We start from the raw sequence: 25,120 nt of genomic DNA, 5'->3' as shown, positions 1-25,120 counted from the left end.
AGAAAATGTTTATAGAGACAGGATCTTGCTTTGTTGCCCAGGCTGGTCTCAAACTCCTGGCTTCAAGGGATCCTCCTGCCTCGGCCTCCCAAAGTGCTGGGAATACAGGTGTGAACCACCATGCTAGGCCTAAAAATCCTTTTAAAGAGTTCACCCCTCTCATGGTCCTCAGTTTGTGCTGGGCACTGCTGGGTGAAAAATTCACAGAAGAAAGGTCTGAAATTGTTCGAATCAGCTAAGATGATTGAGAAATGGGAAACAGATCCCTGGGATGCAGCTAAAGGCACTGAGCACTCCCAGCCCAGGAGGCTGGAGGTGGCAGGGAGAGGGTAATTATACTCCTACTTTTGAAATTCCCATGCTGGAGGCTGGGACAAGCCTAGAGTAATGTTTCTTGGCTTCAGGTGATCTGAGGTTACATCCCTGCCCCTTTCTGAGCCTTTTCTAGGCTTGAGTTTGAGGTCTGGCTCTGGCACAAACAGTGCTATGTGACCCTTCTTAATTAACTGCCTCCCTCTGATCCTGTTGCCTGTGAAGAGGGGGTTAAGCCAGGATAGGAGGTTTGGCTTGCTTTAGTTTGAGATGTGTTGTTTGGCCTGGAGAACTTGGAGCTCTGTCTTCATATACTGAAGTGATGGCTGGCTCCACGTCCCCTCCCCCTGGGCCCCTCACCTGCCATCTGTGAAATAGCAGGACCCCAGCCTACCCCCTTCCAAGGTCCTTCCCCTCTGCCTTATTACAGCGGGGCATGGAGGGGAGTCGGCCTCATGCCAACCCACACTCAGCCTGGCCTCTAGGCCTGCTGGACCTGCACAGGGAGTTTCTCCCAAGCCAGACTCCAAGGTGCCCACAAAGGACACAAGAGCTCACTGAACCCCTCATTCTGCCCACCAGAGTACTGTTTCCCAACCCAGATTCTTCTGAGCCCACCAACAAAGCTCACCCAGGTGAGATGCCCCAAGCTCAGCTGCTCCAACTGACCCTTTCAGGGGAGCAGTTTGAAGCTGGGACGCAGCATAAAGGGGATCATGGCAGAGAAGAGCTGACTGGGAGGACATTAAGTCTGTGAGGCCCTGTCTTCCCTGCGATGGGGAAGAGCATGGAGCCCTGGATTCGTGCAACCACCTTTCTGTCTAGTCCTGGGAGTGGGGGCTGCCCTGCTTCATGGGCTCAGCTGTGTGAGCACCAAGGAGTGATGGGTGACGTAATGACCATGGGGACGCAGGTTGGGTCCAGGGCGTGGTCTGCAGGCAGGCCTGTCATTGATTTTGCCCATTTCCAGTTTCTCTGCTCTGTGACTTGCAGTGATTAAGGCAGGAGAGCTGCCCAGGACTGGGGCCCCCCTTCCGAAAGTGCTTTGGGGGTTCTATTCACTGAGCTGTGTCATTACCAGGAACTGAAATAGCCCAAGTCTAATGGCTAAGTCCCATCTCTCTCTCTTTCGTAAAAGGAAATGATTCCCCTGATGACCGGATTGCTTTCCCTCCCAGCCTCCCACAATCCTGGCCTCACTTGTGGTTCATTTCTCCCCTCAGTGGGCATTTCCTGGAAGACTCTATCCTGTGTATCTGATGGCTGTTCTGTTCCTGCCTGTTCTGTTCTTTTACTGTCTCCTCTGGGTGAACTTGTTGATCTCACACAAGGTTTAAAAATTCATGACTCGCGGGGAAGATGAAATGAGATGAGGCAGAAAATAAGAAGCCATTCCCAATCCTCAGATGGAATGAAGATATTCTTGGCAGAGATGAGCAAGGAACCAGGACAGAGGTCAAGGGGGTGGGTTTCCAATGCACAGAGATCTGGGTTCAATTCTGCAGCCCTGCCTTTATGAGGTATGTGCCCTTGGACAACTTCCTTAACTTCTCCGAGCCTGTTTCCTTGGCTGTATGATGAGATCACAGTAGAACTTTAAGAGACTTAGGCTTGGAATACAGAAAAGACAATATTTACATGCTTAGCACACAGCCTGGCATAGAGAAAGCACTCAAGAAATGTTTATGATTATCATTGCATTTTCCTGCCTTCCTTGCAGTTAGATAAGGGCCACGTCGCTGGTTCTGTGGGTGGAATTGAGCAGTGCCACTCCCAGTCTGAGTAGTTAGAGGTGGGTGTGAGTTTTCCATTCTCTGTGGGTAGAAATCACACTTGGGATGGAAGAACCAAAAGATGGAAGCAGGCTGGATCTCTGAGTCACTGCATGGAGTCAGCTGCCCTGGAGCTGCTTTTTCTGCAGCACACTGGGATGTGATAGAGAGATAAACCTTGCTGCTTTAAGCCTCTAAGGTTTGGGGTTTTGTTTGTTACTGCGGCATAAGCAAAGAAATGAAGACTTGAGAACTTCTTAGGAAATAAATTAGGATGTGATTCCGTATTAGTCAGCATTCTCTAGCAAAACAGAATGTGCACACACACACATACACGAGAGACAGAGAGAGACAGATTTATTATACAGAATTGGCTCTGCCTGGGCCAGTGATGCCTGTAATCCCAGCACTTTGGGAGGCTGAAGTGGAGGGTTGCTTGAGCTCAGGAGTTCAAGACCAGCCTGAGCAACACAGTGAAACTCCGTCTCTACAAAAAAAAAATGTTTTTAATTAGCTGGGCATGGTAGCGTGTGCCTGTAGTCCCAGCTACTTGGGAGGCTGAGGTGGGAGGATCACTCAGGCCCTGGAGGTTGAAGCTGCAGTGAGCCATAATCGTGCCATTGCAGTCCAGCCTGGGCAACAGAGTAAGACCCCATCTCAAAAAAAAAAAAAAAAAAAAAGGAATTGGCCCACGTGACTATGAAGGCTGGCAAGTCCCAAGATCTTCAGGATGAGTTGGTTGGCAAGCTGATGACCCAAGAGAGCTGATGGCTTAGTTCCAGTGTAAGTCCAAAGGCCTGAGAACTGAGAGAGCTGATGTAGTTCTTGTCTCAAGGCCAGCAGGCTTGAGACTCAGGAAGAGCCAGTGTTCCCAGGCGAATCTGAAGGCAGGATAAAAGCCTGTGTCTCAGTTTGAAGGCTGCCAGGCAGAAAGAATTGCCTTTCACTCGGGAGAGTGTAAGTCTTTTTGTTGTATTCAAACCTTGAGCTGATTACATGAAGCCCACCCCGGTTAGGGGGACAGACTGCTTTACTCAGTTTACCAATTTAAATGTCAATTTCATCCAAAAACATCCTCATAGAAACACCCAGAAGAATACTCGATCACATATCCAGGTACCCAGTCGCCTAGACAAATTGAGACACAAATTAACTGTCACATTCAGGCATATGAAACTCACTGGAAGCAGACAGATGAGAGGCCTACTCAAATTTTGAGAAAACAGTAATGCCCAAAAAAACACGTTTTGGTTTTTTTTTTGTTTTTTTTTTTTTTAGAGAAAGGGTCTTGCTCTGTCACCCAGGCTGGAGTGCAGTGGCGCAATCATAGCTCACTGTGACCTCAACCTCCTGGACTCAAGAGATTCTCCCGCCTCCGCCTCCCAAGTTGCTAGAACTACAGGCATGAGCCACCGCCCCTGGCCATGGGCCTGGTCTTTAAAAAGATTGTGACTATTTGAAACTTAAAACTTCCATGGGCAGGAAGTGGGCTGAGAAATCCACACAACCCTCAAGGAGGGTGGAACACACAATCCCTGCTTCAGATATGATCCAGTAAAGTAAGGTAGGGGAAAAAGAGCTTTAAATGAGGGAGGCAAGCGGCCCTGAGAGCAGTGATGAAGGTAGTTCCTTCCAGAAACTTCCCTACCCCTCCACAAGGTCTGCCCAGAAGGCTTCAGCTCCCACTTCCCAGGATATCCTTACTGTGGTTATCCTGTCCCTGCCCCTACTCTGCCTTTGTGTATGGCGTGGGGGTGGGGAGGGAGAAGCAGGTAACCTGTCTTTTTTTTTTTTTTTTTTTGAGATAGAGTCTCGCTCTGTCACCCAGACTGGAGTGCAGTGGCATGATCTCAGCTCACTGCAACCTCCGCCTCCCAGGCTCAAATGATTCTTGTGCCTCAGCCTCGCGAGTAGCTGGGATTACAGGTATGCGCCAGCACACCTGGCTAAATTGTGTATTTTTTAGTAGAGACGGGGTTTCTCCATGTTGGCCAGGCTGGTCTCAAACTCCTGTCCTCAAGTGATCCACCTGCCTCAGCCTCCCAAAGTGCTGGGATTACAGGTGTGAGCCACTGTGCCCAGCAGGTAACCTTTTAAATTTATTTTTATTTTTTGAGACGGAGTCTCACTCTGTCACGCAGGCTGGAGTGCAGTGGCACAATCTTCGCTCACTGCAACATCTGCTTCCTGCGTTCAAGCGATTCTCCTGCCTCAGCCTCCTGAGTAGCTGGGATTACAGTCACGTGCCACCACACCTGGCTAATTTTTTTTTGTATATTTAGTAGAGACAGGGTTTCACTGTGTTGGCCAGGCTGGTCTCGAACTCCTGACCTTAGGTGATCCACCCCCTTGGCTTCCCAAAGTGCTGGGATCACAGGCGTGAGCCACCGCACCCGGCCCCCAACAGGTAACTTTTTAAAATTCCTACATCTCTGGACCAAAAAAGGCCACCTCTAGACCTCATAAAGAGACCCTAGGGCAGCCCATGAGATCCTGGCTGGAGGCAGGAGCTGCACATCACTCTGGGTTTTCTCTCTTGGAAAGCGGTTTCATGTTGTGTGTTGTGTGTAGGAAGAAGAGCAAATCCAATGCGGTACATGGAGACCAGCAGAACAGACTGTGGTAGAGACTTCAGGCTCAGCCAGATCTGGTTCTCTCCTCCTTCCTGGGTACCAGGGAGAACCACACCTCCCAGGCTCCTTGCAGTTCCACAGGAACATGTGACTAGCTCCGGCCCAAGGGCTCTGAGAAGTGTCACGTGTTGCTTCCGGGTTGCAAGTGAATGTGAGTTATCCGCACTTTCTCATTCCCTTTAGTAGCAACCGTGGAGACCACATGTTGAGATGGCAGAGCGTGGATCCCCGGGCTGCCACAGAAAGGAGCTGTCCTGAACAGCTGCCCAGTTCACATGGGACTTGGCACAAATGAGAAATAAGGGTTGCGTTGTTAAGTCGCTGAGATTTGGGGGTTTATTTATTACCATAGTCTAGCCTAATGTGACTAGTACACCTTTCAATTAGATAGTGGCTAACTATATCATGCATAGGAGGGAAAGGAAACATCTAGAAAGTATGGTAAGTTTGTGGTTTTAAGAGAATCCTGTGGCTGGGTGCAGTGGCTCAGGCCTATAATCCCAGCAATTTGGGAGGCTGAGGTGGGAGAATTGCTTGAGGCCAGGAGTTTGAGACCACCCTGGCCAACATAGCAAGACCCTGTCTCAAATTTAAAATTTAAAAAAGTTAATTAAAAAAACAAAAAAAAAAAAGCCCGGGCACAGTGGCTCACGCCTGTAATCCCAGCACTTTGGGAGGCCAAGGCAGGTGGATCACGAGGTCAGGAGTTCAAGACCATCCTGGCCAACATGGTGAAACCCCGTCTCTACTAAAAATACAAAAATTAGCCAGGCACGGTGGCAGGCGCCTGTAATCCCAGCTACTCGGGAGGTTGAGGCAGGACAATCGCTTGAACCCGGGGGGCAGAGGTTGCAGTGAGCCGAGATCGTGCCACTGCACCCCAGCCTGGGCGACAGAGTGAGACGCCATCTCAATAAATAAATTAATCAATAATAATAAAAAAAAAAAGGCCAGGTACAGTGGCTCACGCCTGTAATCCTAGCACTTCAGAAGACCGAAGTGGGTGGATTGCTTGAGTCCATGTTTGAGACTAGCCTGGGCAACATGGTGAACAAAAAATTAGCTGGGCGTGGTGGCACATGCCTGTGGTTCCAGCTACTTGGGAGGCTGAGGTGGGAGAATCGCCTGAGCCTGGAAGGTTGAGGCTACAGTGAACCAAGATCTCGCCACTGCACTCCAGCCTGGGCAACAGAGTGAGACCCTGTCTCAAAAAAAAAAAAAAAAAAAAAAGAGAATCTCATAAAACACTCAAAACATTTTCCACTTGTTGTCTCATTAACAACTTCCATTTGCAACAGATATCAATGGTCTTGGATCCAGCACAGGCAGCTTCATAAAGAGCCTCTACCTTCATTTATTTCATCAGTCAATTAGTCATTCAATGAACATTTAATGAGCACCAACTATGTGCCAGGCACTGTGCTAAAACACAGAACAGAATGGAACGTAATGTATGTATGGTCCTTATGCCCCATGGAACTAGTAGTAGAGAGAGTTACACATAATCTCTCTGGGCTGGGCTTGGTGGCTGGCACCTATAATCCCAGCACTTTGGGAGGCTGAGGCAGGCGGATTGCCTGAACTCAGGAATTCAAGACCAGCCGGGGCAACATGGAGAAAGCCGATCTCTACCAAAAAAAAAAAAAAAAATTAGCCAGGTGTGGTGGTGTGCGCCTATGGTCGCAGCTACTTGGGAGGCTGAGGTGGGAGGATTGCTTGAGCCTGGGAGATAGAGGTTGCAGTGAGCTGAGACTGTAGCACTACACACCAACCTGGGTGACAGAGTGAGACTCCATCTCAAAAAAAAATTTTTTTTTAAATAAATAAATAATCTCTCTGTGCTAACCTAAGGGCAATGTAGGGTAACAGTACAAGCATGCTTACTGGAGGCCAACGTGCCTGAGTTCCAATTCCAGTTACTTCCATGTAATGTGCTTGCTTAGAACAGTCTCTCTCTCTCTGTCTCACACACACACACACACACATACACACACACACACACACAAATAAAGGCACAAAACAAAAAGCAGATGAGTAAGATTCAAATGCAGGTCTGGCTGACTCCAAAGCCTGCAAGCTTAGCTGCAATGCAATGCTGCCTCTCCAATGGCCAGGTCACAGTGCTATGTGCTTTATCCATACAGTGTGCCAAAAGCATTGTCTATATTTTATTTTTTTTGAGACGGAGTCTCATTCTGTTGCCCAGGCTGGAGTGCAGTGGCACGATCTCAGCTCACTGCAACCTCCACCTCCCGAGTTCAAGCGATTTCTGGCTAATTTTTATATTTTTAGTAGAGATGGGGTTTCACCATGTTGGCCAGGCTGGTCTTGAACTCCTGAGCTCAAGTGATCCACCTGCCTCGGCCTCCCAAAGTGCTGGGACTGTGTGAGCCACCAAGCCCAGCCACATTGTCCATATTTTATAGATGTGTACACAAAGGCTCAGAGATGTGAAGATGCTTGTATAAGGTCATACAGCATGTCAGCCAAGGAGCCAGGGCTCAATGCTAGAATGGTCTCATTCTTACCTGTTGAGCTCCACTTCAGAATGTGCCATTTTCTTGTATAAAACCTTCTCCCTGATTCAAGAAAGCACACAGGACAGGCCCTGCACTTAGTAAAGATTCAAAATTTATTATGATGGTGAAAATCAATGACGCTCAGCCTTATTTCTGACTCTCCACCACTGGGGCATGGGATGGGACTATACTTCTGGGCTCCCTGTGGGGCTATGTGACCAGCTCTGGCCAAACGGTTGTGAGTGATAGTGAAGAAAGAGTGTCACATCCAGGACAAGCATTTAACTGCCAATGTGCCACCATCCAGAGCTCTCATTTCCTTTTGTTAGGGACTGAACTGTGTCCCACTACAAATACATATGTTGAAGCCCTAGCCCTCCCCTGATGCGATCATTGGAGACGGGGCCTTTAAGGAGGCAATTAAAGTTAAATGAGGTCATAGGGCAGAGCCCTGACCCAATAGAATGATGTCCTCAGAGGAGGAGACGCTGGACCTCTCTTCCCGCCATGTGAGAACACGGCCAGAAGGCTGCGAGCCAGGAGGAGGTCCTTCATTAGGAAGCAAACCCTGCTGACACCCTGACCCTGGGCTTTCCAGCCTCCAGAACCGTGAGAAAATTTCTGGGCTGGATGTGGTGGCTCACATCTGTAATTCCAGCACTTTGGGAGGCTGAGGAGGGAGGATCACTTGAGCCCAGGAGTTCAAGACTAGCTTGGGCAATGTAATAGTCTGGTCTCATGCTGCTAATAAAGACGTACCCAAGGCTGTGTAATTTATAAAGGAAAGAGGTTTAACTGACTCACAGTTCCACATGGCTGGGGAGGCCTCACAATCATGGCTGAAGGCAAATGAGGAGCAAAGTCACGTCTTACATGGTGGCAGGCAAGAAAGCTTGGGGAATTCACCTTCATAAAATGATCAGATACCCTTAGACTTATTCAATACCGTGAGAACAGCACAGGAAAGACCCGCCCCATGATTCAATTACCTCCCACTGGGTCCCTCCCATGACATGTAGGAATTATGTTATGAAAGCTACAATTGAAGATGAGATTTGGGTGAGGACATAGCCAAACTGTATCAGACAACATAGTGAGACCCCCATCTCTGCAAAATTAGCCAGGTGTGGTGGTGCCTACTACTTGGGAGGCTGAGGCAGGAGGATCACTTGGGCCTAGGAGATGGAGACCAGCCTAGTCAATAAAGAGAGACCCCATCTCTACAAAAAATAAAATAATTAACTGGACCTGCTGGTCCCAACTGCTCAGGAGGCTGAGGTAGGAGGATTGTTTGAGCCTAGGTCGAGGCTGCAGTGAACCATGATCACACCACATGACTCCAGCCTGGGTGACAGGGTAAGACTCTTTCTCTTAAAAAAAATCTTGTTTTAAACTTTAAAAATTTAAAGTTATAGCTTTAAATTCAAGTAACCAGCACACCAAACCCCTTTTCTCAGGATAAGGCCATACAGCAGAGGGGTTAAGCAGGCTGGCCATGCAACCAGGCTGCCTGGCTCCAAGCCCCGACTCCCCCACTAACCGGCTGAGCCACGTTGGGCAAGTTGCATGACTTTTCTGCACCTCAGTTTCTCAGTTAAAGTGGGGCTGATAAGACTGCCTTTGCTCTTCATCATGAGAAAGAAATGAGATAAATTAGAAGCATGCTTCTCACACAATAAGCACATATTATTAGTCTCAGGATAAGACTAAGGAAGATATTGACTGGCTAAAGGAGGCATTGTCTTGGCTGTCTTCCTGACACTGACTGGGACACAGAGCATGTGACCCCAGTTCCCTGAACCTCCCAAGGCACTGTCAATGGACGATGGATGTGGCAGGGATGTCCGGTGTGGATTTTTGAGACCTGAACTTATGCACACGTCATTGCAACAAAGCGTTACCTCTGCATATTGACGACCTCTTTTTTTTTTTGACACTGGGTCTCACTCACTCTGTCGCCCAGGCTGGAGTGCAGTGGTGCCATCTCGGCCCACTGCAACCTCCGCCTCCTGGGTTCCAGCAATTCTCCTGACTCAGCCTCCCGAGTAGCTGGCATTACAGGTGCCCATCATCATGCCCAGCTAATTTTTGTATTTTTAGTAGAGACAAGGTTTCACCATGTTGGCCAGGCTGGTCTCAAACTCCTGACCTCAAGTGATCTGCCCGCCTCAGCGTCCCAAAATGCTGGGATTATAGGCATGAGCCACCACGCCCGGCCTTGACAACCATTTTTTATGTGACAAACTGATAAATACTCAGCGAAGGCAGTTAAAATCTTTTGCTCTCTCCACCCACATGCATATAGCTTTGGCATTCTCAATCCTAGCTAATATCAAAGTTCAAAAAGAAAGTTGTCTTTTGATGAAGAATTTCGTCTTCATTTTCGATATAAGTGACATCAAACTGAGCATCCTTTTATTACAGCCTTGTCACAATCAGTTCCATTTTTCTCGGTGAGGAACTGATTTTTAAACATGAATTTTTGTTAACTCAGACTACTTTTACTCGCGCTTTATTTTCACTTAATTTTTTTTTTTTCCCGAGACAGAGTCTCGCTGTGTCACCCAGGCTGGTGTGCAGTGGTGTGATCGCGGCTCACTGCAACTTCCGCCTCCTGGGTTCAAGCAATTCTCCCTGCTTCAGCCTCCCGAGTAGCTTGGATTACAGGTGCATGCCACCACGCCCACCTAATTTTTGTATTTTTTAGTAGAGATGGGGTTTCGCCATGTTGGCCAGGCTGGTCTTTGAACTCCGGACCTCAAGTGATCCATCCGCCTCGGCCTCTCAAAGTGCTGGGATTACAGGGGTGAGCCATTGCACCCAGCCAAATATTTTATTTTTTAAAAATTTATGTGAGACAGGGTCTTGCTCTGGCACTCAGGCTGGAGTGCAGTGGCGCAATCACAGCTCTCTGCAGTCTGGATCTCCTGGGCTCAAGCGATCCTCCCACCCCAGCCTCTGGAGAAGCTGGGACTATAGGCATGTGCCACCATGCCCAGTTAATATAGTTTTAAAATTTTTTGTAGAGACATGGTTTTGCCATGTTGCCCAGGTTGATCTTGAACTCCTGGCTCAAATGATCCACACGTCTTGGCCTCCCAAAGTGTGGAGATTATAGGAGTGAGCCACTGTGCTCAGTCTGAACATTTTATTCTATTTTATTTTTAGAGACGGAGTCTCGCTCTTTCGCCCAGGCTGGAGTGCAGTGGGGTGATCGCTGCTCACTGCAAGCTCCGCCTCCCAGGTTCACGCTATTCTCCTGCCTCAGCCTCCCGAGTAGCTGGGACTACAGGCGCCCGCCACCACGCCTGGCTAATTTTTTGTATTTTTTAGTAGACACGGGGTTTCACCATGTTAGCCAGGATGGTCTCGATCTCCTGACCTCGTGATCTGCCTGCCTCGGACTCCCAAAGTGCTGGGATTACAGGTGTGAGCCACCACGCCCTGCAACATTTTATTTTTTAAAAAATTAAATTTAATAACTCATTGTAGTTGTTTTACATTTGTTTTTATAGTCTACAGACATGTTTTTGTTTGTTTGATTTTTGAGATGGAGTCTTGCTCTGTCACCCAGGCTGGAGTGCAGTGGCATGACCTTAGCTCACTGCAACCTCCGACTCCCTGGTTCAAGCCATTCTCCTGCCTCAGTCTCCCAAGTTGCTGGGATTTACAGGCATGTGCCACCACACCCAGCTAATTTTTGTATTTTTTTTTTTAGTAGAGATGGGGTTTCACCATGTTGGCCAGTATGGTCTCTATCTCCTGACCTCATAATCTGCCCACCTCGGCCTCCCAAAGTGCTGAGATTAAGGCGTGAGCCGCCACGCCCAGCCACAGATATGTTTTTTGATGAGATGCCAAACAATCCAATAGGAAAATAAGTTTTTAAAAATAAATGATGGGGCTGGGCATGGTGGCTCACGCCTGTAATCCCAGCACTTTGGGAGGCCAAGGCGGGCAGATCACTAGAGATCAGGAGTTCGAGACCAGCCTGGTCAACATGGCGAAACCCTGTTTCTATTAACAATACAAAAAAAATTAGCTGGGCGTGGTGGCATGCACCTGTAGTCCCAGCTACTTGGGAGGCTGAAGCAGGAGAATTGCTTGAACGTGGGAGGCAGAGGTTGCAGTGAGCCAAGATCGGGCCACTGCACTCTAGCCTGGGCGACAGAGTGAAACCGTCTCAAAAAAATAAAAATAAAATAAATAAATAAATGATGGGGCTGAGGCAGTGGCTCATGTCTGTAATCCCAGCACTTTGGGAGCTCAGGGAGGAAGGATCCCTTGAACCCAGGAGTTTAAGGTCAGCCAGGGCCACATAGTGAGACCTTGTCTCTACAAAAAAAAAAAGAAGTAGCCAGTTGTGGTAGACTCTGCCTGTGGTCCCAACTACATGGGAGGTGTAGGTGGGAGGATCACTTGAGCCCAGGAGCTGGAGGCTCAGTGAGCTATGACCATGCCGCTGCACTCCGGCCTAGGTGACATAGTGAGACCCTATAAGAAGAGCAGGGCAGGGAAGAAGGGCAGGGCAGGGCAGGGGGGAAGGGAAGAGTGAAGGGAAGGGAAGGGAAGAAGGAAGGGAAGAGAAGGGGAGGGAAGGGAAGAGGGGAGGGGAGGGAAGGGAAGGGAAGGGAAGGGAAGGGAAGGGAAGAGAGCCAAGAAGAGGAGAGAGGAGAGGGAAGAGGGGAAAGGAGGGGAGGGGAGGGGAGGTGAGGGGAGGGGAGGGAAGGGAAGGGAAGGGAAGGGAAGGGAAGGGAAGGGAAGGGAAGGGAAGAGGAGAAGGAAAGGGGAGAGGAGAGGAGAAAGACAAATCATGGACTGAGTAGAAATATTTCCAAACACATGTGCAAAGGACTGGTATGTAAGATATACACAGAACGACCACAGCTGGATACAGTGGCTCGCACCTGTGATCCCAGCACTTTGGGAGACAGAGGCAGGCAGACTGCTTGAGCTCTAGGGGTTTGAGACCAGTCTGGGCAACATGGCAAAACCTGGTGATACGGTTTGAATTTGTGTCCCCACCCAAATCTCCTGTTGAATTGTAATCCCCAGTGTTGGAGGAGGTGATTGGATCATGGGGGTGGATTTCCCCCTTGCTATTCTTGTGATAGTGAGTTCTCATGAGATCTGGTTGTTTAAAGGTATGTAGCACCTCCTCCTTCACTCTCTTCCTCCTTCTCTGGCCATGTAAGACGTGCCTGCTTCCCCTTCACTTTCTGCCCTGATGGTAAGTTTCCTGAGGCCTCCCAAGCCATGCTTCTTGTAAAGCTTGCAGAACTGTGAGTCAATTAAACCTCTTTTTTTTTTTTTTTTTTTTTGAGACGCAGTCTCACTCTGTCACCAGGCTGGAGTGCAGTGGCGTGATCTCGGCTCACTGCAACCTCCACCTCCCAGGTTCGAGTGATTCTCCTGCCTCAGTCTCCCGAGTAGCTGGGACTACAGGTGTGTGCCACCACGCCTGGGTAATTTTTGTATTTTTAGTAGAGACGGGGTTTCACCATGTTGGCCAGGATGGTCTCAATCTCTTGACCTTGTGATCCGCCCGCCTTGGCCTCCCAAAGTGCTGGGATTACAGGTGTGAGTCACTGCACCCGGCCTAAACCTCTTTTCTTTATAAATTATCCAGTCTCAGGCTGGGCACAGTGGCTCATGCCTGTAATCCCAACACTTTGGGAGGCCTAGGCGGGCCGATCACCTGAGGTCGGGAGTTCGAGACCAGCCTGACCAACATGGAGAAACCCCGTCTCTACGAAAAATACAAAAATTACCTGGGCATGGTGGCACATGCCTGTAATCTCAGCTACCCGGGAGGCTGAGGCAGGAGAACTGCTTGAACCTAGGAGGCGGAGGTTGCAGTGAGCCGAGATCACGCCATTGCACTCCAGCCTGGGCAACAAGGGCAAAACTCCATCCCTAAATAAATAAATAAATAACCCAGTCTCAGGTAGTTATTTATGGCAACATGAGAACAGACTAATACACCCCTTCTCAACAAAAACAAAAAACAAAAATAATGACAACAGGCTGGGCACAGTGGCTCATGCCTGTAATCTTGGCATTTTGGGAGGCGAAGGCAGGAGGATCACTTGAGCTCAGGAGTTTGAGACCAGCCTGGGCAATATAGGGAGACCTCATTTATACAAAAATTAAAAAATGAGGCAGGTGTGTTGGCGCATGCCTGTAGTCCTAGTACTTGGGAGGCTGAGGTGGGAGGATCACTTGAGCCTAGGAAGTTGAGGCTGCAGTAAGTTGTGATTGCACCACTGCACTCTAGCCTGGACAACACAGCAAGACCCTGTCTCAAAAAAAGAAAAAAAAAATGACTACAATCAAATTTTTTTTTTTTTGAGACGGAGTCTCACTCTGTTGCCCAGGCCAGAGTGCAGTGGCGAAATCTCGGCTCACTGCAAGCTCCGACTCCCAGGTTCATGCCATTCTCCTGCCTCAGCCTCCCAAGCAGCTGGGACTACAGGCACCTGCCACCACGCCCGGCTAATTTTTTTGTATTTTTAGTAGAGATGGGGTTTCACCATGTTGGCCAGGCTGATCTCAAACTCCTGACCTCAAGTGATCCGCCTGCCTCAGCCTCTCAAAGTGCTGAAATTACAAGCATGAGCCACTGTGCCCAGTCCAATTTCACCATTTCAATAACAGTCTGGTATAAGCCTTTGTCAAAACTCAGCAAACATACACTTAAGATTTTTGTGAATTTCACTGTATGTAAATTTTACAGCAAAAGAATAAACTTTAAATATTGAATTCTAGTTAATAACATACATTGTGAAGCTTTTAGCGAGAGTGCTCTGATGTCTGTAATTTGCTTTGAAATGTACCAAAAAGGAGATGAATAAATGGGTGGAGAGAGGGATGGAAAGATAAACTGATATGTGAAGAGCCCAGCAGAGTAAAAAATTAAGAGTAGGCCGGTGCAGTGTCCCATGCCTGTAATCTCAGCACTTTGAGAGACAGAGATAGGCGGATCGGTTGAGCCCAGGGGTTCGAGACCAGCCTGGGCAACATGGTAAAACCCCGGGTGTGGTGGTGTATGTCTGTAGTCCCAGCTATTTGGGAGGCTGAGATGGGAGAATCGCTTGAGCCCAGGAGGTTGAGGCTACAATGAGCTGTGATCACCAGCCTCGGCAACAGAGTGAGACCCTGTCTCAAAAAAAAAAGTTAAAGGTAGAATCTAGGTGGAGGCTATACCAGTGCTCACTGTAAAACTCTTTCAACTTCAGCTGTATGTTTGAATTTTTTTATAGTAAAATGTTAAAAAAAAGTTAATAACATTGAATGTATTTGTTTTTAGAGTTTTAATTTTGGCAAGAGACACTATTGATGAGATTTTTTCATTTACAGTTGTCATATAGTTTCCTTTTAAAAGTAATTCATTTAAATAAAAAAGGGGCTCTATTTAAGAAAAGAGACTAAGTAAATATCAGAATAAATGGTCACAGATCCCGCAGTGCTCATGAAGGTAATGAGTGAACGGGCTAAGTCTGGGAGGATGAGTAGGGTGTTGGGAACAACATAATCTCTAGGGCAACCTGGGTTTAAATTTCAGCCCTACTGCCTCCTAGCGGTGTGACCTTGGACAAGCCTCATGTAGGAAATGGGATGATACAATCTCCGAAGGGAGGTTTGTGAGTATGAATGAGAGAACCCAGGGAGAGTGTAGTTTGGAGGCCTCAGTAAGTGGCACCTCCCTCGCACTGAGGGGAGAAAGGCAGAGGACATTCCCATCTGGGAAAACAGTTTGAAGAATACAACTGGAGCAGGGAGTATATGTGTGTGCACTAGGGCTAGGCAGTGGGAGAGAGTCAAAGAAGGCCCACCAGATTGAATGGGGAGTAAGGAAGCAGAGAGAGCCAGTACTGAGCACCCACACAGTCACTTAGGATGGCCAACTATTTCTGCTTCTCCAGCACATCCTCCGCATGAGAAATGTAATGCCCGCCCTCAGTGGGGGTGGACGGATCTTAGAGCCCCAGGCTCTAGGACTATGTGATGCAGCTTCTATTTTCTGGAGCACGCCTGGGTTTGGGAGTTTGCTTCTTTTAACATCCCAGGTCTTCCAGAGGCCTGGGCAGAGAACCAAGAACTCTCCACTTTGCACAAGAGAGACAGATCTAATTCATTAAAACTCTTCTCCCCAGCCACAGGGCATCCAGCCACCTGGAAAGCTGGCACTAATCCTTCAGGCACACTGAACTCGGGAGGGGAAAAAAATCTCTCATCACAGCGGGAGGCCCAGGAGGCCTCTGACTCCTGCACCCGTAGAGCTCTCACTGTTAGAAAGGTTTACTCTGAGTTCTGAAATCAGATGGATCCATCAATTGGTTTTATTTTTACTTTTTTTTTTTGAGATGGAGCCTCACTCTGTTGCCTGCCCAGGCTGGAGTGTAGTGGCGCAATCTTGACTCACTGCAACCTCTGCCTCCCAGGTTCAAGCCATTCTCCTGCCTCAGCCTCCCCAGTAGCTGGGACTACAGGCATATACCACCACGCCCGGCTAACTTTTTGTATTTTTAGTAGAGACAGGGTTTCACCATGTTGGCCAGGCTGGTCTCGAACCCCTGGCCTGAAGCAATCTGCCCGCCTTGGCCTCCCAAAGTGCTGGGATTACAGGCATGAACCATACCCGTTTCTTAAATAATTAGGAGCACCCTCTATATGCCAAGGGCTGTGCTAGGCACCAGGATATAAAGTGAACAAAAAAAAGATCTAGTCCTTGTCTTCATGGGGCTTAAAATTCTGGTGGGGAGATAAGCATCCATGGGAGAACCACCATATGGATTTAAAATGGAGGCCGGGGCCAGGCACGGTGGCTCACACCCATAATTCCAGCACTTTGGGAGGCCAAAGTGGGTAGATCACGAGGTCAGGAGATCAAGATCATCCTGGCTAACACGGTGAAACCCCATCTCTACTAAAAATACAAAAAATTAGCCGGGCGTGGTGGCAGGAGACTGTAGTCCCAGCTACTCAGGAGGCTGAGGCAGGAGAATGGCACGAACCCAGGAGGCGGAGCTTGCAGTGAGCCGAGATCATGCCACTGCACCCCAGCCTGGGCAACAGAGCAAGACTCCATCTCAAAAAAAAAAAAATGGAGGCCGGGTGTGGTGGCTCACATCTGTAATCCCAGCACTTTGGGAAGCCGAGGCAGGTGGATCGCCTGAGCTCAGGAGTGTGAGACCGCCCTAGGCAACATGGTGAAATCCTGTCTCTACTAAAATACAGAAAATTAGCTGGGCGTGGTGGTGGCACCTGTAGTCCTAGCTACTTGGGAGGCTGAGGCACGAGAATCGCTTGAGCCTGGGAGATGGAGGTTGCGGTGAGCCGAGATTGCACCACTGCACTCCAGCCTGGGTGACAGAGCCAGACTCCATCTCAAAAGTAAATAAATAAATAAATGAATAAACAAACAAATAAATAAATAAAATGGAGAAATTAGGCCGGGTGCAGTAGCCCATGCCTATAAGTCTAGCATTTTGGGAGGGCAAGGTAGGAGGATCAGTTGAGCCCAGGAGTTCAAGACCAGCCTGGGCAACATAGTGAGACCTCTATCTCTACAAATAAAAAAATAAATAAATTAGCCTACTTGGGAGGCTGAGGTGGGAGGATCGCTTGAGTCTGGGAAGTCAAGGTTGCAGTGGGCCACTGTAGGTCGTGTTAAGAATTTTCATTTTCTTAAGAGCAATGAGCAGCCATAGAAGGGTTTTAAGGAAGTGGAAGACATGTTCAGACCAGTGTATTGAAATACAAGTGACTCTTAAACAGTAAGTTTGAACTGCATGCGTCCACTTATATACCAATTTTTCTTTTCTTTTGTTTTTTTAGAGACAGGGTCTCATTCTGTTGCACAGGCTGGGGTGCAGGGGTGTGATTATTGCTCACTGCAGGCTCAACCCATGGGGCTCAAGCAATCCGCTCACCTCAGCTTCCCAAGTAGCTGGGACCACAGGTGCGTGCCACTATGCCTACCTCTTTTTTTTTTTTTTTTTTTGAGATGGAGTCTCACTCTGTCGCCCAGGCTGCAGTGCAGTGGCACGATCTTGGCTCACTGCAAGCTCCGCCTCCCAGGTTCATGCCATTCTCCTGCCTCAGCCTCCTGAGTAGCTGGGACTACAGGTGCCCGCCACCACACCCAGCTAATTTTTTTTTTTTTTTTTTTTAGTAAAGATGGGGTTTCACTGTGTTAGCCAGGATGGTCTCAATCTCCTGACCTCGTGATCCGCCCGCCTCGGCCTCCCAAAGTGCTGGGATTACAGGCATGAGCCACCACGCCTGGCCTTTTTTTTTTTTTTGAGACAGAGTCTGCTCTATTTATTGCCCAGGCTGGAGTGCAATGGCGCAATCTCAGCTCACTGCAAACTCTGGCTCCTGAGTTCAAGCAGTTCTCCTGCCTCAGTCTCCCGAGTAGCTAAGATTACAGGTGCATGCCACCATGCCTGGCTAATTTTTTGTATTTTTAGTAGAAACGGGGTTTCACCATGTTAGCCAGGATGGTCTCAAACTCCTGACCTCAGGTGATCCGCCCACCTCAGCCTCCCAAAGTGCTGGGATTACAGCCATGAGCCACCACACCCGGCCATGCCTAGCTAATTTTTTAAAAAATATTTTTTGTAGAGACAGGGTCTCTCCATGTTGTCCAAGCTGATCTTGAACTCCTGGAATCAAGCAATCCTCCCACCTCAGCCTCCCAAAGTGCTTGGACTACAGGTGTGAGCCACTGCATCTGGCCCTATATACAGATTTTCTTTCACCTCTGTCAGCCCTGAGCTCCCATCTCGGCTTCCCAAAGTGCTGGGATTACAGATGTGAACGACTGTGACTGGCTTATACACAGATTTTCTTCCACCTCTGTCACCCCTGAGACAATAAAACCAACCCATCCTCTTCCTCCACCTCCTCAGCCCACTCAATGTGAAGACAACAAAGATGAAGACTTTTATGATGATCTACCTCCACTTAATGAATAGTAAATGTATTTTTTCTTCTTTATGATGTTTTTAAGAGACAGAGTCTGACTCTGTTGTCTAGGCTGGAGTGCACTGGTGTGATCACAGCTCACTGTAGCCTCGACCTCCTGCCCCAGACCCCCAGTAGCTGGGACTACAAGGTGTGCCACCACACTTGGCTAATTTTTAACATTTTTTTTTGGTAAAGCTGGGGTCTCATGTTGTCCAGACTGATCTCCAACTCCTGCCTTAGCCTCCCAAAGCTAATTACAGGTGTGAGATGCTGTGCCTGGCCTGATTTTCTTAATAGTATTTCTTTTCTCTAGCTAACTCTAAGAATACAGTATATAATACATATAACATAAAATATATGTTAATCGACTATGTTCTCAGTAAGGCTTCTGGTCAACAGTAGGCTATTAGTAAAGTTTTTGGAGAATCAAAAGGTATATGCAGATTTTCGACTACACAGGGGTTGGCACCCCAACTCCTGTGTTGTTCAAGGGTTAACTGCACACTCATTTGGGAGCTGCAGGCAAAGAACAGATTTGAGGGAATGCCAGATGATGAAGGCAGATCAGATGGCCGTACCCATTGTCCATCAGAGAGATGAGAGTAGCTTTCACCACAGTGATGGTGCTAGAGATGGGAAGAAGTGATGGATTCAAGAACTATTTTGGAGCTAAGTCAACAGGCCTTGGGTGATGGCCATGGAGGGAGAAGGAGCAGCTTAGGACAATTCCCAGCTTGAGCAACTGGATGATTGGTGATGCCATTCACTGAGGCTCTCAAGACGAGGGAGTTTTTGGTGAGTAGAACAGGGAGGGAGGGTGGCCTGGCTGAGTTTGAAGGGTTTTTCAGCCTCCTTCAAAGGAGGAGTCAAGTTGGCAGTTAGATATGCAAGCTGGAGCTTAGAGGAAGATGTGAGAACTGTCCACACATAGGTGGTGATGGGTACCCCGGTATGGGTGAGATCACTAGAGAGAGTATCCAGAGGAGAGAGGAGGCTCCTAGAAGAGCACTGTGAAGAACTACAAACAGAATGACTGGGAAGAGGACGGCGTGCCTCACAGAGGCAGAAGCATGGCTGGAGAGGCAGAAGGAAACAGAATCATGAAAATCAAGGGAAGGGGAGGTGTCCATAATTGGTCAGAGGCAAAGATAAAACTTCAATAAAGCCTGTTGGATTAGCAACATGGAAGTCACAGGTGACTTTAGTGAGAGATGCTTTCATAGCATAACGAGGTGGAAACATGGATAGATTAATATAAAGAATAAGTGAGATTTTAAGAAAGTAGAGACAAGTATAGTCAACCCCTTGAAGAAGCTGGATTACAAAGGGGAGGAAAGGAAAAGAAGAGTCAGCCGAGCGCAGTGGCTCACGCCTGTAATCCCAGCACTTTAGAAGGCCAAGGCAGGCGGATCACTTGAGGTCAGGAGTTTGAGACCAGCCTGGCCAACATGGTGAAACCCCATCTCTACTAAAAATACAAAAATTAGCTGGGCGTGGTGGCACACGCCTGTAGTCCAGCTTCTCAGGAGGCTGGGGCAGGAAAATCGCTTGAACCCAGGAGGCGGAGGTTGCAGTGAGCCGAGATTGCACCACTGCACTCCAACCTGGGCAACACAGTGAGACTCTGTCTCAAAAAAAAAAAAAAAAAGAAAGAAAGAAAGAAAGAAAAAGGAGAGTCACTGGACTTGACAAAGAAGCCAGGGCTTGGGAGTAGGATTGAGCCAAGTGGGACAGATGAGCATACAGGAGGCAGGCTGCTACTTACAGTGCAGAGCAAGGTAAGGGCAGAAGCCAAAGTTCCTGTGTCACAGAAGAATGGGTGTGCAGATGTGGGAAGGCAAGGGAGCTCCTCTCTGAGGGCTTCAATGTCCTCTGATGGAAGTCAGTGAGGTCATCTGAGAATGGAGAGAAGGAAAAGTCACAGGTTTGAGTAATGGGTGGGAGGTTTGACCCAGTCATTGTGGAACATGAAAGAGCAGATTGGCCAAAGACATACAGCATGTGCAAAGGCCCTGCAGCAGGAGGAATTCTGGAAAGGGTGAGGTTGAAAGACTGACCATCTTAGAGGCTGGAGCACAGAAACTGAGGGCCTGGCCAAGATGAGGTCTGATATACTGAGATGTGCCAGCAATATCCTATGAGCCTGCTACACTAAGAGGTGCTAGTCAGGATCGAATAGACAATCATGAGGAAATGAATAAAGCATGAAATCCCCCTTGACTTAACACAGTAAAGGTTTCTTATTCACAAGCAGTTTGCAAGAGTTTAGGTGGCCCTCCTCCTTCGTGTGCCACATTGTCTGGACGTGTGGTCTCTGGGATGTCTGCAGCAGGGTAACAGTGGGCTGCAACCACTCAAGATGTTTCCAAGGGCCAGGCCTGGAAGTGGCTTTCATTGCTTTCGCTCACACTCTATCTGCCGGACTCAGTCGCATAGCACCAGCCTTGTTATCAGGGCGGCTCCTTCTTTTTTTTTTTTTTTGAAACGGAGTCTCGCTCTGTTGCCCAGGCTGGAGTGCAGTGCCACGATCTCAGCTCACTGCAACCTCTGCCTCCCGGGTTCAAGCAATTCTCCTGCCTCAGCCTCCCGAGTAGCTGGGATTACAGGCGTCCACCACCACACGTGGCTAATTTTTTACATTTTTGGTAGAGACGGGGTTTCACCATGTTGGCCGGGCTGGTCTAGAACTCCTGACCTCAAGTGATCTGTCCGCCTCGGCCTCCCAAAGTGCTGGGATTACAGATATTAGCCACCGCACCTGGCCCGGAGAGTCTGCTTCCCACATGCTCAGGGCATTTCCTGGATGCTATAGGAAATGGTCTTTCTATACGCTCAGGGAGAACAAATGGTGTGGCGGGTGGATACCATCATCTCTGCCACAATCCACCGTTCTGTTTGCCAAACCAAGTTTTTCTTTTCACTCAGGGAACACACCCTCTTCCCAAGGGACCCAAAGTCCTATCTAGTCCTGATATCTGGCTCAAAGCCCAGGGTCTCTGGTGATGTGCAGTAGTCACTTCTCATCCAATGTGGCTCTTCTCAGTCCAGAAAGCCATGACCAAAAAGACAAGCAAGTTGCTCCCCTAACCCTGTGCCACACAGTGGTGGAGCAGGGACAGGACTCAGGGGTACCCGTTCATTACACCCTGGTGCTGCTTGCCGGGAGACACTCTCCTTATCCACTCTCCACATTGGTCCTGGCTCTTCTCTCTGGGAGATTTCTCCTTTTCCATCATCCTCTCTGGCTACAGCTGAAATGAGAGTGGCAGAGCCTGCCCTCTCTGGGGGCTGAGCACCTTCCCTCCTGCTCGTGGATGATTGGAGGCCCAAAGGTTGTTTTATAGCTGGAACTGTCCAAAGGGCTGGCTCCCGGTTCCTTGGCAACACAATTCTTTACATAGTTAGTGTCTAACCTACTTGCCCTGGTCAGCTTTGTGGGCCAGTGGCCACGCTCACGCACGTGCCAAGTCTTTTCCTAGATCCAGTTCTTAGGTCTAATATGTTTTGCCTGTTCATCCTCCATGTCTCTCCCTTTCTACTCAATGGCTAGCTTGAGGCTATTTGGAACAATAAATAGGAGGCCCACCTTTAACCTGATGCTTGTCCTGAGTAACTGCATCCAAGAGAAAAGTTTTACCAGGCTTTTCTTGCCCAGATGAGTCTTATATCTCATCTCTTCCTATTTGGGGTGTGGCAGATTTTCCAACCCTGAAACACCGTGGGTTTCTGTACTTTATTTCCTTTCATTACTGCTCAAACACCAGGTAATCCTCGCCTGAGCTCATCCCTTCCTTATAAATCCTCAACAAATACAGCCTACAGTAGCCAAGAGAGATGACAAGTTCTCTGCTTTCCAACTGCGTTGCCTTTGGCTGTCAGCCTGGAAAGCACATGGGATACCCTCCCAAGCTACAGTGGGCTGTAGTTTTATCAAACATTTTGCTAATGCATAACACAGACCTCCAACTTTCCAAGGGTCCTATATCAGTTTGTTTGCTAAGTGCTAAGCCACTGTCACCATAGGTGAGTAACTCAGTCCCTCTGGGCCTGTTTCCTCTTTGGCAAAATGAAGACAGCAATACAAGCAACTTCATCAGACTGCTATGGAATTCAGCAGGACAAGCCATGTATGATGTTAGCCTAATGTCTGCTCTGGAATAAGTGCTCAGTAAATGTTATTGCTGCTGTTCAAATAGATCAGTAGGAATCATGTGTGTTCATATGCGATTGCTATACTAAGTTCACAAGAATCTGATCTATACTAGGCAGCTGCCTTTTTAAAAATTCAAGGGCCGGGCACGGTGGCCCACGCCTGTAATCCCAGCACTTCGGGAGGCCGAAGCGGGTGGTAAAGTCAGGAGTTTGAGACCAGCCTGGCCAACAATGGTGACACCCCATCTCTATTAAAAATACAAAAATTAGCCAGGCGTGGAGGCGCGTGCCTGTAATCCCAGCTACTCAGGAGGCTGAGGCCGGAGAATCACTTGAATCCATGAGGCAGAGGTTGCAGTGAGCCAAGATCACACCATTGCACTCTAGCCTGGGCAATAAACAGAGCAGACTCCATCTCAAAAAACAAAACAAAACAAAACAAAAAAACAAATGAGAGATTGACCCATCCAAGGGACAGGATGCTCATTCATGCTGGCCAGTCAGTGATTTTTCTCCCTATAAAGCAAATCTACATGGACAAGCCTTGTTGCCATCTGTATCTGTTATCAATTGCTACAATAATGCTGCATAACAAATGACCCCAAAACTTGATAACTTAAAATAATAAACATTTCCTTAGCTTAAAAGTCTGCGGGTTCACAATTTGGACTGGGCTTGGCCGGGTAATTCTTCTGGTCTTGACTGGGCTCACTTAACTGTCAGCTGACTTTGGCTGAGGCAACTGGGGTGACTGGGACACACATCTCATCCTCCAGAAGTCTACCATGGGCAGGTTCTCACGTGGTGGCAGGGGTACAAGAGCTAAAGGGGAAGTGCTTTCTAAGGCTGTGCTTGCTTCACAATGACTGATACCTCATTGACCAAAGCAATGAGTTGACCCCAGCGTCTGGGCAGAAAGCCCTAAAAGCTACATGGCAAACAGCATGGACACAGGGTAAGAATCTACCAGACAGACCTGGCTCAGTGGCTCATGCCTGTAATCCCAGTGCTTTGGGAGGCTGAGGTGAGAGGATCGCTTGAAGCCAGGAGTTCCAGACCAGTCTGGGCAACACAGCAAGACCCTGTCTCTATAAAACATTTTTTTTTTTTTTTGAGACGGAGTCTCTCGCCCAGGCTGGAGTGCAATGGTATGATCTCGGCTCACTACAACCCCCGCCTCCCGGGTTCAAGGGATTCTCCTGCCTCAGCCTCCTGAGTAGCTGGGATTACAGGCACGTGCCACCACGCCCGGCTAATTTTTTGTATCTTTAGTAAAGACGGGGGTTTCACCATGTTGGCCAGGCTGGTTCGAACTACTGACCTCTTGATGTGCCCACCCCGGCCTCCCAAAGTGCTGGGATTACAGGCGTGAGCCACTGCACCTGGCCCAAAATAAACTTTTTTTAAAAAATTAGCTGGGTGTGGTGGCATGCGCCTGTAGTCCCAGTTTCTCAGGAGGCTGAGACAGGAGAATGCCTCGAGCCCAAGAGTCAATCACACCACTGCACCCTAGCCTGGGTGGCAGAGTGAGACCCTGTCTCTATAAAAAAGAAATCTACCAGACAATCGTAACTGATCGCTGAGGGTGAATTCAGAACAAAAGAAGTTATTTCTATATTAAAAGTAGGTGTCTCAGAGCTCGGTGGCCTGGTGTCCTCATCCCTGCTGTGAGGATAGACCTGGCATACAAGGCTAGATGTCCTGCTGCCGGCTCTCACAGGGTCAGTGCCTGAGGCCCATAGACAGATCCTTTCGTGCCTTCCATTCACTTAGCCCTTCTTCAGAGGACCTCTGCGGCACGAGCTCTATCTCATTGATCTCCGCGTCTTCTGTGTCTGGCACTGGGTGTAGCACATTGTGCTAGTGCAGACAACTTCTGCTTGGCAATCAATGAAATAAAGCACAAAGAACAGTGAGCTCTTCAAGGACAGACAAGATGCATTCTTCTTTATCCCCAGCATTTAGTGAAGACCATGACAGTGTTTTTCCAATTAGCTTTCTCTTTTTTTTTTTTTTGACGCAGTTTCACTCGTTGCCCAGGCTGGAGTGCAATGGCGCGATCTCGGCTCACTGCAACCTCCACCTCCCGGGTTCTAGTGATTCTCCTGCCTCAGCCTCCTGAGTAGCTGGGATTACAGGCATGTGCCACCACACCCGGCTAATTTTTTGTGTGTTTTTAGTAGAGACGGGGTTTCACCATGTTGGTCAGGCTGATCTTGAACGCCTGACCTCAGATGATCCGCCCACCTTGGCCTCCCAAAGTGCTGGGATTACAGGCATAAGCCACTGCACCCGGTCTCCAGTTAGATTTCTAGGCATCACTTCTCCTATTTGGACCAAGACAACTACCTGTTTCTGCTTCTGCTGGAAACAGTATCTAATACACCATCTATGAAAACCTTCTCACTTCTGCATGACTCTGCTGAGATGGGAGCCCAGAGAAACAGGTGAGTGAGGGTCCTGCTCACAGAGGGCCTGGCCTCAGAGCCTTGGGCCTTAGGAGGAACCAGCACTAGTTTGTCAGCAAAGGCACTGGAGCCAGTGGGTGCGACAGAGGTTGTGCAACTCATCTTGGGACCCTGGAATGAGTTCTATGTGGGCTTCCTAACGGGCATATCCAACTCTCAGAGGCAGCCTCCCACTTGGATACAAAGGACAGCCAGTGATGGGAAGGCCCAGAAAGCATAAGAGCTCATCTCTGCTGCTCAGGGTAAGGAGAAAACGCTTGAAGCTGGGCAGAACTTGAGCCCTTCCCTCT

At 48.5% G+C, this 25,120-nt stretch overlaps 1 protein-coding gene across 1 annotated transcript in view; it reads right to left on the bottom strand.

The window, feature by feature from the left end:
• Positions 1 to 1,722: 1,722 nt before the first annotated feature.
• The window catches only part of SDHAF2 (succinate dehydrogenase complex assembly factor 2), a 44,280-nt gene continuing 20,882 nt past the window's right edge, over positions 1,723 to 25,120 (bottom strand). The window contains exons 4-5 of the mRNA XM_063693206.1: positions 7,246 to 7,296; positions 1,723 to 3,212 (exon numbers count right to left, since the gene is read on the bottom strand). Coding sequence (XP_063549276.1) covers positions 3,145 to 3,212; positions 7,246 to 7,296 — 119 coding nt within the window. The 3' untranslated portion in view covers positions 1,723 to 3,144. The remainder of the gene's footprint in view (positions 3,213 to 7,245; positions 7,297 to 25,120) is intronic.

This window comes from Gorilla gorilla, chromosome 9 (assembly GCF_029281585.2).
Source record: "Gorilla gorilla gorilla isolate KB3781 chromosome 9, NHGRI_mGorGor1-v2.1_pri, whole genome shotgun sequence".
In the NCBI taxonomy this organism is placed as follows: Eukaryota; Metazoa; Chordata; class Mammalia; order Primates; family Hominidae; genus Gorilla; species Gorilla gorilla.
Note: the sequence above shows the minus strand (reverse complement) of the source record. Positions and strands in the feature narration are given on the sequence as shown.